The sequence below is a fragment of the Schistocerca americana genome, chromosome 9 (genome assembly GCF_021461395.2).
Source record: "Schistocerca americana isolate TAMUIC-IGC-003095 chromosome 9, iqSchAmer2.1, whole genome shotgun sequence".
Classification (NCBI taxonomy): domain Eukaryota; kingdom Metazoa; phylum Arthropoda; class Insecta; order Orthoptera; family Acrididae; genus Schistocerca; species Schistocerca americana.
In genome coordinates this window covers 199,777,453-199,794,927 of record NC_060127.1, presented here as the reverse complement: position 1 = coordinate 199,794,927, position 17,475 = coordinate 199,777,453, and the positions used below count along the sequence as shown (strand labels likewise).

Here is a 17,475-nt window from a genome sequence, read left to right as displayed (position 1 = left end):
ACTAGCATACTGTGCAGGTACCTGGGTGATGTAATTCATCCACTTTCTAGAGCAGCAAAAAACAAATGGAAAAACAAGGAAATGCACACCCGTCATTCAGTCATCATCTTCAGTTGAAGGCCAGTGGGGGATGGTTCAAATACTTATCATCTATGGAGAATGTAAGTTAGCAAAACAGTAACTGTAATAATGTTTTTTTATTTACAGTCCACGTACGTATAGTGTAGTACTGTAGCGATTTCAAACAATATGATGGTAGAAATAGTCTTTCATTAAAAAATGCATCACCATAATTTTTATTGCGGTTAGAAGTAGGTGTAATGGTACTCAGGCAGAGAAACTCTACAGACAGCATTATGCTGACAAGAACCCATCCATCTGGCCTTTGTCCCATATGAGTGTTACAATGATTGCATTGGCTCAGACTGGAACTTTCTATTGCTTGAAGTGTCACAATAAGATTAGAAAATATCCATCCATCGGGAATTATGCATTTCCATGTGATTAATGATAAAAAATTAAAGATGTTATTTTTATTACAAAATTATGATACAGTATTTGTTAATTAACACTTCACATTGATAATAAATACAGAACTGAAATAAAAGTAAAAAAAAAAAAAGTTACATCTATTGGGAATCGAAGTAGCAACCTCGTGATTACCTGACTGGCACAGTACGTACATAGCTACAAACGCTACAGATGGGTCAAAATTGTTTTATACTTCACAGCATTTGGAAATTTCCAGTGTGGAATACAAAGAGGGCAAAGACAATTGTTTGCTGACTAACCAGGTCCTGCAGACTGAATTTAGAGTCGTCTGCAAAATACTGAACACGCTGTCCTTTGGAATCGTGTGTTTTCTTCCTGTTCGCCTTCCTGCCTCGACGACCTCCCCATCTGAAAAGTAAATTCACAATGCACACTTTCTTTTGACTGCCACTCATTTTATTTTATTTTTTAAAGAAAAAAGTTGTGCCTGATCATTCAGAATGATCCTTGCTAGAAGTACCGAACAAGTTTACAAAATTTCTGGCAACTGAATATTAACAGTCATGTAGCAAATCCAGAAGCAAAACATAATTTTTATTAGCTAAAGACGTCAACACTTATTCCTGACACAGGCTATATGTAAGAGATCAACAATATAGTGTGCATACATACTATATGTACACAGATAGATAAACCTCTGGTACCATAGATTCATAGTGAGGATATCTTCAAAAATACAGAACACATCATAAAAATAAAAATATGCAACCCAACCAGATATAATGTACTTGGACAGATAAAACATCTACTCACCAAGTGGCAGCAGGAGAACACGGGTATAAAGGTATTTAGGAGAGGTGAAGGAAAAGGACTGGCGTGGTTTAGAAAACAAGTTGAGTTCGGAAAAGTCACACAGAACCCAGAGTCAGGGGAGACTTATAGGGTGAGATGAGAAGAAAAGACTGTTTGTTGCGGACAACATTAAACCTCATCTGGTGTCCCATCCATCCTCCCACCACCATTACCTACTCCAGTCTGGTCAGAAGCATCACATATCCCACCAGAGGCTACCTGTGAAACCAGTCATGTGAACTACAAGCTAAGGTGCCACCGCTGTGCTGGGTTCTACGTGGGTGTGACGTGACAAGCTGTCTGACCACACGAATGGCCACCGACTAACTGTGGTCGAGAAACAGTTGGACCGCCCAGTTGCTGCGCACGCTGCCTAACACGACATTCTTCATTTCAATGGCTGCTTCACGGCCTGTGCCATCCAGATCCTTCCTACCAGCAGTAGGTTTTCTGAGTTGCGCAGGTAGGAATTCCTGCTGCAATATATCCTATGTTCGCGTAACCCTTGTGGTCTCAATCTTCGTTAGTCATTGTCCTTCACCCACCTATCCCCTCCCTACACAGTCTTACATTCCACAGCGAGCTCACAGCCTTGTTACTTCTCTTTTTCCTCCCCCCTCTCACCCCGACTGTCCAGCTAACCTCCTGACTGCACCTAGCTGCCCTACCCTACCTCCATATCATGCCTGTATGCTCCCACAAGCAGGATTTTACTGTCCCCCACCCACATCCTGCTATCTCTCCCCCTCCCCACCCCAGCCTCCTCCTTACCGCACATGCCCAGCTTGCTCCTCCCATCGTGCGCAGTTGCTCGCAGTCTGCTCTCAGGGGCCAGAGACGGTGGTCATGTATGTGTGAGTTGTGCTTGCATGAAAATGTGGGTGTATGTTGTGTAGTTCAGAAGAAAGCCTTCTGGCTGAAAACTTACTTGTTTAGTAGTCTTTTTATTGTGCCTGTCTACGACTTAAGACCTCCACTACATGGTGAGAAACAGTCTATCCTTTTCATAATATTGTCATTATTCCAGCCTGGATTTCCCATTGTCTGATATTTCGAAGTATGTTATATGTGACAGGATTAAATGGTGTTATTTCTATAAGTACATCTTTTTATAAGAGGACTATTCATAAACTAACCACTGATTGGCTATTAAAAGTAAACAAATACTTGTAGCTTCATGACACTTGTATGGTTGGAAAAAATGGTTTGAAGATCATTTTGAGTCAGTCAGCTGTCTGTTTCATTCGTCGGTGTATAAGCAGCAAGCGACTGAAATACACAGTGTTATAGCATCTCCTGCCGCCTGAGAGGCATGTTCTGTCATTCACTTCCTGCAAGCACGAGGAGTCAATGGCAGCGACATGTATCACTGACTGTGTCCAGTGCATGTGGATGGGGTTACAAGTGACAGTGTTGTGAGGGAGTGGTAAGCAAAATTCTAAGCTGGTCACACAGATGTGCAAGATGAAAGTGGTTGAGGATGGCATCCCGATGTGATTGATGATCTCAAGCAACACTTTGGCAAAAACTGTGGATGTGGGATGTCAATTCACAACTTCCGAACTGTCTGAAGACATACCCCTCTAGAATCGACTGGCTGGTGGTGGGGGAGGGGGGGTTGGGGGGGGGGGGGGGGGGAGTGAAGAAGAAGATGAAGAGGAGGAGGAAGAGAGAGAGAGAGAGAGAGAGAGAGAGAGAGAGAGAGAAAACAGCACCAATGGACGGGATGGGTCTGACAGATCCAACATTTTCTTTATGTTCCAGAATAAGTACGACAAATTTTCAACAGCAGGGCCAAAAATACTTCTTTTGCTGTTTATTAATATACTAAATTTACCACACATTTCTTTAAAAATAAGGGTATATTCCAGTGAAAATCTGAATTTTCTTGAACATTTAAAACTTTTTTTTTTCAAACACTATTACACAATATTAGAATTTTTGTGCATAGTATGATCTAATAAAAAATGGTTGTCACTCATTATGGTATACAGTTTAATGATCTGTATTTTCTGCACAATCTTTGTAAGACATACAGAATGGGACAGACACAGCCACTTTCCACAACTTTTACAAATATACTTTGTTTCATTATCTTTGCATGTATAATAATGATCTTATTTGCCTTCTGGAACAACTTTCTTCTCAATATTAATCCCATATATGCGTGCTGCCAGCTAGTGAATGTTTCTTGGGAGATTCTTCTGGTTAGTTCTCTGTGCCATGTGTGGTTTTATTAGTTCCCAACCCAGTTGCCTGAGAAACAGCCTTCTTGAAACATTCAGTCCTGTGTTGACTTTCTACTACAAATGCATTTATCCAGCAATGTTCAAATTGGCATAAAACATGCACAATGGCCAATGTCTTGTTTGCCTTACAACATTATGTTCTGAAGACATGACATCAACCACTTCCATTCAACCCTATCTCTGGCTTCTTCAAATTACCTATTTCTTCATTAATTTTATTCTTTGCATGCATTGATGATAGCAAAATTACACATTTATTTTTCTTCAGCACATATGACACCAATGTAAAATTGTTGCTGAATACAAATAAGGATGAATTTATTTCTCTTTTCTTGTGACACAGGAATTTAAAAGGAATTTCTCTTTAATTTTTGTGCAATGTTCCAACAAGTGTAAGGTTATAATCTGTGAAAAGTTTTCTGGGAAGAGTGTAGCTTGTGAATCAACTGTCAAGGATAATATCATGTCCTGTTCCCTTCAGCGGCTCTACAAGTCTGAGCACATCATCAGCTCCGTTACTCACTTGGAAAAAATCCTGCTGTCCCACATATACTTCCAAATTCTGTACACAGTATGTTGTAGCATCTGCTACGATAAATAATCCGATCCCATACTTTCCAGGTTTTGAGGGAATGTACTTTCTGAATGAATAATGTCTCCAAACCTTTTCATCTTGTGTGAGGTATTCATTTGTTGTGTAATGCCTTGTGCAGTTTTTTGTTAATCCCTCCATAAAATTACATACAGTGGCCACCTTATCACTTTTTTTTACGTTCTTCTCGTGTGAATATTATCTAATCTAACACATCTAAAAAGGTCACAGCAACTCGCCTGGAGGGAAGATTTCTGTTTCTGTGCCACAAGTGTCACAAAATTCTTCCACATTCACTTTGCCTCCGTGAAGAGCAACGGAAATGTACAAAAGATGCAAAAATGCCTTGAACTCCTCTTTTTTCAAGTTTCTCTTACATTTGGGTCACTTTTAGAAAGAGATTTTACATAATCTATGTAAGTATTTGTGCTCTCTGTTATTAAATCGAGCATATCATTGTCAATGTACAGTTTCCAGGCCTTGACAATAGTGTTAGCTTTTTTGGCTTCTCCACTGAGACCAGGAAAATGTGTAATTATATTGCGAGTTCATCCGTCTCTCGACAAATAGTGAGGTGACTATTCACTAAAGTGCGCGTCATATATCTTGGCGCCCGAGTTTAGGTTCGTTCTGCGCATCTGACGTCACAAAACACAGTCAGCCAATGAACAGAGAACGACGTTGCCAGATCTCGACAGCAGTGCAGAGTACGGACGAGTGTCTTCTTCAGTTTTAGAAAAGTTCAGTCATAAATAAAGTAATAGAACAAAAGCAATGTCTTGACTCCTAATTCAGGCGATAGCAAGGAAAGATGTTTGTTTCAATCTCACGAACTGCTTTTTCGCAATAAAGAACAGCGGTAATTGTTTATTTCCTATTGTACTTCTACAAAGCGTGAGTAATTCATAGTCATACCAACAGTGTTTATAAGTAGTTGCGTGAGGTGTTAGAGTTCTTATAGAGTTATACTGTACAATGGGCTGAGGTAGTGGAACGGTTAAGGTGTTGGGCTGCCAAGTGAATGGTTATGAGTTCAAACCTTGTGCAGTGCTTAATATTTTCTTTATTTAAAAACAATATTGGAGTGCCTTACTTCACGAATTTTATTCGTTTGAATGAAATTTCTAGTGCTTTGCCTCTTCATTAACTTTTTCGCTGCTGCAGACACGTGCTCCCCGCATTCCGCGCTGTGCGCGATTTTGTCATCACTGCACTTCTCGCCTGTGCAGACACATGGTGTTCCCACTGCTTTGACACACTTATCATTCGATTTCACAAAAACTATTTGGGCAAAAAATTTGATTTTTACACGTCTTCTTGCCTGATACCTTCCCCCCAGAAATGACTTAATTTTGTTTTGATGTGCAGCATTAAATGTAGTAAACCATTGCACGAAATTTTGAAGAGTTTGCAGAGGTAAAAGTCCATAGCGTATACTTTCCGTATGGTCGATTTTAGTTGCCACAATGTTGAGAATGAAATGTGGACAAGATACCTAAATTTCATATAATATTTACTGTATAACAATATCTCATTTAATTTAAGAACCAGATAGGTGTCGTATGTAATATCGAGAAATATTCCGTCTTTCGCGACTGTAATAAAAGTTTTATATACACACGGCGCGTTTGGCTTTATTTTAAAGCACTTCCATCGGTGAAAGGTATGGCACATACACAATGGTATTCATGTTCTATTTCTTGTTTTTGTTCCACAGTCGCAGTTTTACCAGTGGTATTGAAATACATCCCTCTTTTGCAACTGTAATAAGCGACTTATTTAGACCAGACGCGTTTCTCTCTTTTGAAGCATCATAAGAGGACTGTATTTTGTGTCCTCCATTGCCAAGTAACCTTTCGTAGTTTTGTGCTGCGGTAGCACAATATTCAACGTTTGTGTTGGCTCATCAGTGTTTTAGCAAATAAATGCTGTTTGTGTGTGCCACACACAAAATTATATTTGACATAGCTCTGAGCACTTCACTGACAAACGGTATATTCAAGTCCTAATGTTTTTGTAAGTCCACAGTTTTGTTTAATGTATTTTGTCTACTTCCTTTTGATTGATTGAAGTGCTTTAAAATAAAGCCAAACGTGCCCAGTGTAAGTAAAACTTTTGTTACAGTCGCGAAAGGTGGAATATTTCTCAATATTACATACGACATTTATGTGGTACTTAAATTAAATGAAATATATAGGTATCTTGTCCACATTTCATTCTCAACATTGTGGCAACTAAAATCGACCATACGGAAAGTATACTCTATGGACTTTTACCTCTTCAAAATTTCGTGCAAAGGTTTACTATATTTAATGCTGCATAATAACTGCGTTGAACATCGAAACAAAATTAAGTCATTTATGGGGGGAAGGTATCAGTCAAGAAGATAGGTAAAAATCTAATTTTTGAGCCAAATAGTTTTTGTGGAATAGAATGATAAAGAGTGTCAAAGCAGTCGGAACACAATGTGTCTGCACAGGCGAGCAGCGCAGTGACAAAATCGCCCACAGCGCGGAATGCAGGGAGCACGTCTTTGTAGCAGCGAAAGGGTTAATGCGGCCGTGGTGGCTTTACTTCATGAACTGCGGGCTCCCCCCTACACGTAAGCTTGCGAACTATGCTATACTATGGCGCTGCTCCTATTGGCGCGTGCGTCGTGTGCAACTGGCAACGCAGCAATCTCCCGCGTCTAGGCGGGCATGCGCGAGCCGCCAAGATAAAAGAATTGAACTATAGAAGAGGGATGAGAGCCAGCCACACAAGATGACAGAGAATCTCAATTAGTGTTAGTGAGAGAACTCTCATTTCTGGCAGGAATAACAACCTTATTTGTTGTTCAGCTGTTCCGTCACTCATTTCATGTTCTGTCATGATCACTTTCAGGAACAAAAGTAAGATTTAGATCTGAATCGCCATTATCACTTTCTAATAACAGTTTTTCAATTTCTTCCTCACTTGGGGGATGCTGCCAAGCTGTTTGCAAGCAGTTTTGTTGCCCACAGTCACCATAACAAGAAAACTGCATAAGCAGAAAAAGCCAACGTAAATGGACAGCCTGGGTCTCACAGACCTAGTACATGTTTGTTCCCATATCCAAAATCAAACTGCAAACAAATACGAATTATGAAACAAGTAGTGGCCTCTATGAAAGTTAACTGAAAGCTGCAATGAAAGGCTTACTCAACACTAGTGTACTCTTGCAGAAAAATCTGCCTGGGTCAGACAGGTGTAGTCTGTCGGTTCTAGTGTTAACACCATCACCGAGAGGTTACTGCAAGTTTTGTATACAGTGGTTACCAAAAAGTCTAACCCGTGTCCACAAAACAGATAGACCAGGTTCCGTCTCGACATTCCTTCAGCACTACCTTGAAGAGGGGAAGGAATTTCTAAATAGGATTGTGACTGGGAATGAAGCATGTGTGAAGTATGTGAATCACGAACCGAAGAAACAGTCCAAAATGCGGCTGCATACTCACTCTTCCAATAAGACCAAAAATTTCAAGCAAAGGAATCTGGCAAAAGATTTGGTGAGAGTAACGTGTGACATAACTGGCTACTCAGCACTTCACTATCAATGATGAGCTGAAGAATGCTGCCAGCAACTGGCTGATGCACCAGGCAGCACCATTCTTTGACGAAGGGATAATGAAGCAGGTGTCATAGTATGACAAACATTTGAATTAATAACCCTCGTAGTAGTCAGCATTGTAAATGATTCTGCAGGCACACTATTAAACAAAAGAGGAGGAGGAAACGTGACATACAGGTCGGCCTCCCTGTCCAGCGCGAAACTGGGGGCAGCTGCGGGCCGCACATTGCCCCTGGCATCTGTCCTGGTGAGCACCACAACCTCCTCCTCGTCCCTCGTTTCTCGGCCACGCTTGTCATCGTCGCCAGCTTTGCGAGAGGCACGGGCTGCGTCCAGCTTTGCTCGCAGCTGAGATACGAGCTCCTGTGTAACAGAAGAACACAACGCGTGCACATGTCCCACAAAATATTACAAAATTCTTACACACTGACCACCGGCAACTGCAGAATATTTTCTGATGGGGCTACTTTTATATAGCTGATACAGTTAGTATGAGAATGTATACTGCCCCAGTAATTAAACGTGACAACATACAGGGTGTCTCTCCTAAGAGTCTCAGGTGCACTTTCTGTGGTGTTTCAGCATATATTTACAATTTACTTTTTTAAATATGTAGCTGGAGTGAGGACACAAAGCTTAGGTTTGTTTCACGTTACAAACAAAATTATTTTTAAAACAGAATTCTACAAGCCTATTTGATAGAGCGATCTCAAATTAATCTAGTGGGATATTCGTGTTACTGATATGTATTAACAGGGACAGTAAAACACAAAGAATAACCGGTGCTCTGGCAGTGCTTGAGCAGCATTGTTGCGGGATGGCGGTAGGAGTCAGCACGGCCCAGGTCAGTGCTGTTGCTGATGTAGTACTGGTTATTCTTCCTGTTTTACTGTCCCAGTTAATACATATCGGTAAAACGAATAACGCACTGGGCTAATATCGGACCGCTCTACTGAACGGTCGCTTGAAAGTCTACTTTAAAAATAATTTTGTTTGTAGCAGGAAATATGGCAATGCTTTCTATCCACACTGGACAAAGCATGAAAGATGTGATGAGCGGTATTTGTTTGGGCTGACTCCACTAGACAATAAAAAAAACGAAATTGCAAATACAGGATGTTCCAGAAATGTTGTGACAAACTTTGACAGGTTGTGGAGTGTGTCTAGAGGGACACATTGAGATAGGAATCTGTGTCCAGGAGCATCATCCAACGATGCTACAGAGCACTGAAGTTATAGTTGCCAGCGCCTGCCACTAGGACACCCCCTTCAGCAGCAAGCGTGGCTTTGTATGCTGACGGATTGTACACGGAACATCTCGTAATTTCGTGATCGTGCCTGATTGCAGAGATCGCCAGTGCTGAAGATGGACCTAACTACTTTGCAGAAATGAATGCATCATTATGTTGCCTCAGTGGCTGACAGTTTTGCACACAGGTTTCCATCTGCAGTTTATTTTTCTCCTGTATATCCAAACACATTGGAGATTGTAAGAGGGTTCCAGGAGAAAAATAAACTGCAGATGGAAACTTATGTCTGAAACAGTCATCCACCGAGGCAACAGAGTTGGGCAATTGTGGGAGACAGAGCCTTCCCATGCAGCAGCTAGTTTCGTATTCTACAATGGCAGTCGACGTAATCATTCGCGATCAGTGAATAACGGCATTTAAAATACAAAAAAATCAAAATTAAGAAGAAAATCCTATTGGAATGCAACAAAAATAATTAGGAAAAATGCCAAATAAATCCCTTAAAAAAAAAAAAAAAAAAAAGAAATCTGCTATTTATTAAGACTGCCCAATGACTGCTAAAATTGTGTGAGAATATTGTAATAAATATAAAGTCTATAGCGCCAGGGTTCTTCTTACCTCCTGTTGTGGAGGCCAATGATAGTGACAACGTGTTATGGAGCACATGACAGCAATATTATTACACTTGCTTTTTTATACTAAATGGCAATGAATGGTAAAACACTACCAACTGAATCTAAGTAACTGATATGAAAATACAATGGAACTTTGATTTTATGTTATCCAATTTTATGTTTTCTGAAATTCTATGCCAGAAATTCGTATTCCTTGTGAAAAACTCATAAGATCAATGCTAGAAATTCCCCGATTTTATATTTATTTCTACCAAGGTTTACGTTAATTCTAAAGTCTTACTCAATGTCTTGCTCGACTTTGTCCCATTTTCTTCCTATTGACATTTGATGCGACTTAATGAGTTATAATCAGCACAAAAGACAGATGCTTTGCACCGCAGGTGGTGGCAGAGTAAAGGGAATATTTCAGGCTACTGAAGAAAGGGGATATGTGAGAGGAAATACTGACATAACCATTATCGGCACTGCCAACGCATCTTGCAACGTTTAGCTTCACTGCACAATTACGACGCAACTACTGCTAGGCTGCGGCAGCAATATAAAAACAGGACAGTTGACGTGAAGTGTTCCGAACTGAGCCAATACATGACACGAAGGGGGCCAGCCGCCACCTTTTCTTGCGCCACTCATTACTCAGTCTCGTCTTCTTGCATCTATTTCCGATGTACCGGATTCAGCAACAATAACAGTCACCAGTCTTTTAAATTCAAACACTGAGGCTCGACAAAACGTACTCGGTCAGAATCAAGAAAATGTAGGCCATTTCTAGCCAGTGAGCTCTTATTGGCTGGTGACTTGTTATGTCCCCCAACAGCCAGCACTGCCACCACATCACAGTATAAGCCAGTTTTATACTAACAACTTACTGGTAAAAACTGACTACTCAAAAATCATGTGCCTTTTGTGCCTGCATGTAAATCAGCAACCAACCACAAAGTGAATGTGTGTAAGATGTGAATGCTGAATGTTGAGCTGAGTGTAGAGTTCTAAATTTTGTTAGTATATTTTAATTTTTCCATAAAAACAGGTAGTCCCTCATAACCCAACCTTCACCATTCAAATGCCAAACTGCATAGCAGACAACTCAAGGAACACCGCCAATTTTGGTGCTGACGTGCAAACGAAAATGACCAATCAAAATAGACAGCACTCAGTATGGAAATAAAATGCCAGGGGCACTGCAGTAGATCCACTAGTCTTGAGTAGTCAACTGAGACAGGAAAATTGGTCATGCAAAAGGGATTTAAATCAGCAACCAACAATCACACACATGTGTTTATGATGTCAATGACCTATAGACTGTGCTGAGTGTGGAGTTCCAAATTACCGAGCATGCAGCATGCTGTGCATGCACAGAGAAAAGGGACTATGGTGGCGTCTGCTACCACTGGAAGTTACAACCTATTCTGGTCGAATTCACTCCTATTATAGTAATGGATTTTGTGATTTCGTGTATTCTCAATTTTTGTTTTGTTGTTTGCTTTGTTTTTGTGGCATACTGAAAAGTTACATGAGGTCCTGGTATTTTTTTCTTATTGATGTTCTCCTACAAGAAAGACAAAATATTTGAAAGCAAAAGGTATTAACATTTTACAGAGAAAGAACCTACACTGCATATAAATAAGAACATGAATAGACAAACACGTTTTAATGAAAATTATTTCAGCAGTGAAAAACTCAGAATTACTGGATGAGAAAAATAATTTTCATTGTTATTTGGCACCTAGAAAAAAAAAAAAAGATATAAGGCATAAAGATAAAAGGCACTATTTACTGTGTTCTACATACTGCCTGATGTGTTTGCAAGCATATATTTTCTCAATCAAATAAATTTATGCGATCTGAAATGCTTGGATTACACTTTTCGTGTTTTTTCAGTTCTCTGGTGCGTGAACAATTTATCACACGATCACTGATGAGAACTGCCACTATTATTTCTGCTTTGGTCATTAATAAACTCTACTGTCACTGCTTTTCCCTTCATTTTGTTACTACATTTCGATTTTTCCATAGAAAGGATAGTCCTTGACGTGTAAACAAATATGACCACTCAAAACAGATGAGATGCAGTAGAGAAATAAAATGCCAGGGACACTGCAGTAGACTCACTTGTCTTCAGTAGTCAGTCGAGACAAGAAAGTCAATCGTATAAACGGAGCTTCTAACGCATGCAAAATGAACTTGCCTGCTGGATACACTAGAGGTTACTGCACTCGCATCACCAGAGTACGCTGCACTGCCATTAAGTACACAATGAAAACACACACTACCAAATGATTACTTACATCACCTTTCACCATACTTCACAGTTTCTGGTTTAATTCATCATGTTCATCAATTTTTTTCTTTTTTCTGGGTGAGCATCTCTCAAAAATGCATGTTTTGAAATATAATTTGCGGTTGTAGCATGTCAGAAAATAGCTCCATTTCCTTGTGCCCAGAAAATAGCTCCATTTCCTTGTGCCCAAACACCAGTTTCAATTCTTGGGCGAGTTTTTACTTTCTGTTACACATCTGTGATTTTTAAGGAACTGTTGAAATTCATTACCACAAATTATTGTATAAATACTGTACTGTACATTTAATTTCTTTTGCTTGTACAGATTTAATACAGTGTGTTGTAGAGGATTATGATCTTTAATCATATACACCAATTACACGTGTCTTTGGTCATATTTTGGGGCTTTTATTTCCTCAATTCTGCATTTTCCTCAATTCTGCATTTTCCTCAATTTTGCGTTTTTTAAGCCTGGACTGCAAGAAAATGTAAAATAGAGGTTTCACTGTAATTAGAATCTAATGTTGTCTGGGGTCTCATTCAGTTCAGCACTGAGTTTCCTGACCCAGAGTATAGGTCTGTTCATTAATCCCAATGTCACAAAATTGGTCAGTTCAGAGTGTGACTTTTCGTGGTGTGCTGTACCAATTTCTTCATTTATATTTTCCGGAGATAAGATATTACGCATTTAACAAATGTGTGGTTCTACAATATCTCAGTCAACTTTTTTATATTTCATTCAAATGCAAAAAAAGTAAGTTAAATCATTTTGCAACTTTGAAACATTTCAAATAGTTATATGAAAGGTACATTATGTACAGTATGTGATCAAATGTACCCGGACAACCCCAAAAACATACATTTTTCATATTAGGTGCATTGTGCTGCCACCTACTGCCAGGTACTCCATATCAGCAACCAAGGTAGTCATTAGACATCTTAGACATTGTGAGAGAGCAGAATGGGGCGCTCTGCAGAACTCACGAACTTCGAACGTGGTCAGGTGATTGGGCGTCACTTGTGTCACACATATGTATGCGAGATTTCCACACTCCCAAACATTCCTAGGTCCACTGTTTTCGAAACATGAAGGGACACTTGAAGGGAGACGTACAGCACAAAAGCATAAAGGCCGACCTGGTCTGTTGACTGACAGAGACCAATCGAAGAGGGTCGTAATAGGCAGACACCTATCCAGACCATCACACAGCAATTCCAAACTGCATCAGGTTTCACTGCAAGTACTATGACAGTTAAAGGGGGAGGTGAGAAAATTTGGATTTCATGGTCAAGCAACTGCTCATAAGCCACACATCATGCCAGTGAATGCCAAACAATGCCTCGCTTGGTGCACAGAGCATAAACATTGGATGACTGAACAGTGGAAAAATGTTGTGTGGAGTGATGAATCACAGTACACAATGTGGTGATCTGATGGCAGGGTGTGGGTATGGTGAATGCCCGCGAACGTCATCTGCCAGTGTGTGTAGTGCAAACAGTAAAATTCACAGGTGGTGGTGTTAAGGTGTGGTCATGTTTTTCATGGGTGGAGGGGTGATAGTGCACCCCTTGTTTTGTGTGGCACTATCACAGCACAGGCCTACACTGATGTTTTGAGCGCCTTATTGACTCCCACTGTTGAAGAGCAATTTGGGGATGGCGACTGCATCTTTCAACACGATTAAGCACCTGCTCATAATGCACATCTTACGATGGAGTGGTTACACGACAATAACATCCCTGTAACGGACAGGTCTGCACAGAGTCCTGACCTGAATCCTATAAAACACCTCTGGGGTATTTTGGAACGTCGACTTTGTGCCAGACCTCACCAATCACCCCCGATACCTCTCCTCAGTGCAGCACACTGTGAACTATGGGCTGACATTGCCTAAGAAACCTTCCAGCACCTGACTGAACATATGCCTGCGAGAGTGGAAGCTGTCATCAAGGCTAAGGGTGGGCCAACACCATATTGAACTCCAGTATTACCGATAGAGGGTGCCACGAACTTGTAAGTCAATTTCAGCCAGATGTCCCGATACTTTTGATCACATAGCATACTTTGTAAATCAGTTGTGCTTAAGACAATACGAATGATACGTACAGACCTTGTGCATCTCTGGCTGTCACACACTTTTGGACAGTGGTAGCGAGAAGTTTCTAGTGAAGAGTTGTATGTTAATCGTTCTTGAGTAACAGCAAAAAATGTATTGAGGTGAATGTAATAAAACTTAAATTTGAAGAAAAGTTAAATGGTGATGAAACCGTTAATTAATACTTAAATGAACAACCTATTTATACTATTAGAATTTAGCGATGGTCTTCATGGAAGTGAAGTTGCTAGAAGACAATAGCCTCCAACAGTAACTACTGGGCTGTGTCCAGAAAAAAATACATATGTCAAAATTAATTGTCACGGTTGTTCCCAAACATTTTGTAGAAATAACATTGAATATTGTTTTAATAAATTGCAAATGGGATTAATTTTCCTGCTTAGGCAAGAACTTGCAAGTTCCAATGAATGTGCATTTTTGTTCAGAAATAACAAGAGGAAACAAAAATAATAATGAAAGTTTACATATGGCAAGGAGGTGCTGTAAGATAGTCCAGTGGTACAGCCAGCTGCTAGCAGTCTCAGCTTCTTTCAGTCCAGCCACCCGTCATTTTGAGGCATTCACTCCCGTGTAGGCATTTGGATTTGATTAGCTTTTACTGTCTTGACTCTGTCTCATACAGAGTGTGCATTCTCTGAAAAGTAGTGGGTGTCTTCTCTTTCCTGCTGGCATCGGCTTCTGTTTTGCTAGTTTTCATCCGTACTATTTCATTAAGGTATTTGAAACTGTCCACTTTTTCTGTTTTATTGCAGTCTGTTGTTAGGTGATGTGAGACTGTTCAGATGTCAGTTATGTACTTTGTTTTCTCAAAACAAATTTGGAGGTGAGCTTTTTCGGCTCATTCATTCAGCAAGTTCATCTGCCCCACAACTGTCTCTGCGTTTCTCAAGAGAATTGCCAGGTCTATGGTGAATACAAGGTAGTTTACTCTCAACAATGTTAGATTTGTTCAAATTTAATCTGGACTTTTTCACCACAGATAGAATAAAAGCCAGGAAGCAGGTTGGGAAGTGAGGGACAGTTGGTGGGACTACATAAATTGCCTGAACAGATGCAACATTCAGAAACAGCTGTTTTATCACCAGCCAGATGGGAGAGCAAAACGTACGTGTCTATATTGCACAACACAACATTGTTTGTTTTGCAAGAAGGAAGGTGTCTAACCTTTTGAGATACTGATTAGTCTCTGAGGGCTGCTCTTTCAGAGTTGCTTCAGAAGGGAAAAAGTTTGGACTCTTATTGTACAGTCGCTGGAATTTTGAGGAATACTGGACCATGCCCATGTTGTACTAGTTGAGTAAAAATACCTCATACAGCAGCATATCAAGAATGTACAGAAACCAGCATTTTGCTCATTACCAACTCAAGAGCTGGAGCTTACTGCTCTTTAGGAACAAATTGTACATATTCATTAAATCCATCCTCTAACATTAGATCTGGGTAGAATGCACACTTACCAGGGCCACATAAGGAAAATGTTCCTTGCAGTTCTTTAGGTTTTCTGAGATGCTCTCTCACTGTTTCTGCCTTCCACACATTCAACTTATGAGTATTTTTGAGTGTTTTCCTCCCATCATAATTTGCAGTTGGGTTATCCACACTCATATTATGCAATTCTTTTTTTATGGAAAAACAGATTAAATTCTTTATGGAAACACCATCTGCTCCTTAACAGACTTGGCAAAACCCAAAGTACAGATACTTTCATTACAGAATGATAGGCTGGAATTGCCCACACATACCACTACAAATAAACTGTTCAGTTAAAACTTGGAATATACAAATGGTAGTGAAAGCTCTGCTAGACAGCAAATAATAATAGTAGGGGAGTCAAGTCATCAACAGGCACTGTTTAGTCAACTGGCACAATACAGTTGTACGGGTGTGTGTGTACTGGCTCTAGCTCGAAAAAAGATTCGTTCAAAAGCAATCAAAGTTTCCAGTCTTATGTGCATGTCAACAAATTGATGCTTCTGCTATTCACTGAATCATTCCATTTACTCCATAATTATTTTCATTAATATACAAGTATGTAAGAAAGCATTGGGTTTTAATGTGCTTTTATTATCTCCACAATTAGTGTGAATGTGAAAGACCGTTAAGCGCACTCAACATTTAATGGATGAGGAGAAAAAAATTCACTTCTTAGAAGTCCAGTCGTCTTTCAAGAGGTGGCAGGGGAAAGACACACTGTCTGCATTTACCATGACATGTATATATGGACATATATACATGCCCTGCTGTGCCATTCCCAAGATGCTGTGGACAAGTATATGCAAGTTGCTTGGGTCTTCTTACACCGCTATTGACATCTGCATGTGTCCTAAGCTGCCCATCTGTCTCTGCTGCTGACGAGTTACTGCCATAACTCGGTGAACAGAAAACTAAACTAAACTAAATTCCTCCCGAACACGCCCTTAAGGCCCAACGGTACCAACCAGTCGCCATGGCATCCTCACTGGATGCGGATATGGAGGGGCATGTGGTCAGCACACCACACTCCTGGCCTTATGTGAGTTTCCGAATCTGGAGCCGCTACTTCTCAATCAAGTAGCCCCTCAGTTTGCCTCACAAAGGACGGGCTGAGTGCACCCCACTTATGAACAGCGCTTGGCAGACCGGATGGACTCCCATCCAAGTGCTGGCCCAGCCCGACAGCGCTTAACTTCGGTGATCTGACGGGAACTGGTGTTACCACTGCAGCAAAGGCTGTTGGTGGTGAACAGAAAAGTTCTGATTATTTATCATACAACATATATGCCTCTTTGCATTGTATCATTTGCAAAAACCCTCATTTGGATATCTTGAACTAATCATGGAGTATGACAATTGTTATGACCACGTAGTTCCCGATTCACAGGGATGAAAATGGACACATCACATACGACCATCCACTGGATATAAAATCAATAATTTGACAATGTAATGAGATGATATACAGCTCCCAATTTTAAATAAAACTTCAATATCTTATTTACACTTCATACACTGCTATGTATGAGCTAAAAATCAACCATATGTAAAGGATATGCAATGTGTTTTACCTCTGCAAACTATTTAAAAAAATGCACAATGCTTAACTAAATTTGATGCAGCAGAATAACTATAATGAATAGTGAAAAGAAAATCAGTCCTTTACTGAGTGAAGATATCAGACTGTAAGATTCCAAAAATCAAATTTTTTGAGCAAATAGTTTTCTTAAAATTGGACGATAAGTATTTCATAGCAGCTGGAAAACTGTTTCTCAGTACAGGTATCATCATTGGCGAGCAGTAAAGCCACAAAAAAGCCATGTTCAGGACTGAATGCAGAGAGCACATTTGTAGCAGCAAAAGGGTTAAAGCATCAAACTGCTGTGATATGTCCATCGGCACTGTCTATCACACACGTAACACTGGCAATTTGATCACAACAGTCCAT

General features: G+C 40.1%; 1 protein-coding gene across 4 annotated transcripts in view; it reads right to left on the bottom strand.

Moving 5' to 3' along the window:
- Nucleotides 1-17,475, bottom strand: part of LOC124550995 (CWF19-like protein 2) — a 184,478-nt gene that overhangs the window by 69,663 nt on the left and 97,340 nt on the right. For all 4 annotated transcript variants that reach the window (XR_006967752.1, XR_006967751.1, XR_006967753.1 and 1 more), the window contains exons 7-8: nucleotides 7,950-8,137; nucleotides 792-900 (exon numbers count right to left, since the gene is read on the bottom strand). Coding sequence is in view for 1 of the 4 variants with exons in the window: in XM_047125827.1 (XP_046981783.1) it covers nucleotides 792-900; nucleotides 7,950-8,137 (297 nt within the window). In the remaining 3 variants the exon portion in view is untranslated. The remainder of the gene's footprint in view (nucleotides 1-791; nucleotides 901-7,949; nucleotides 8,138-17,475) is intronic.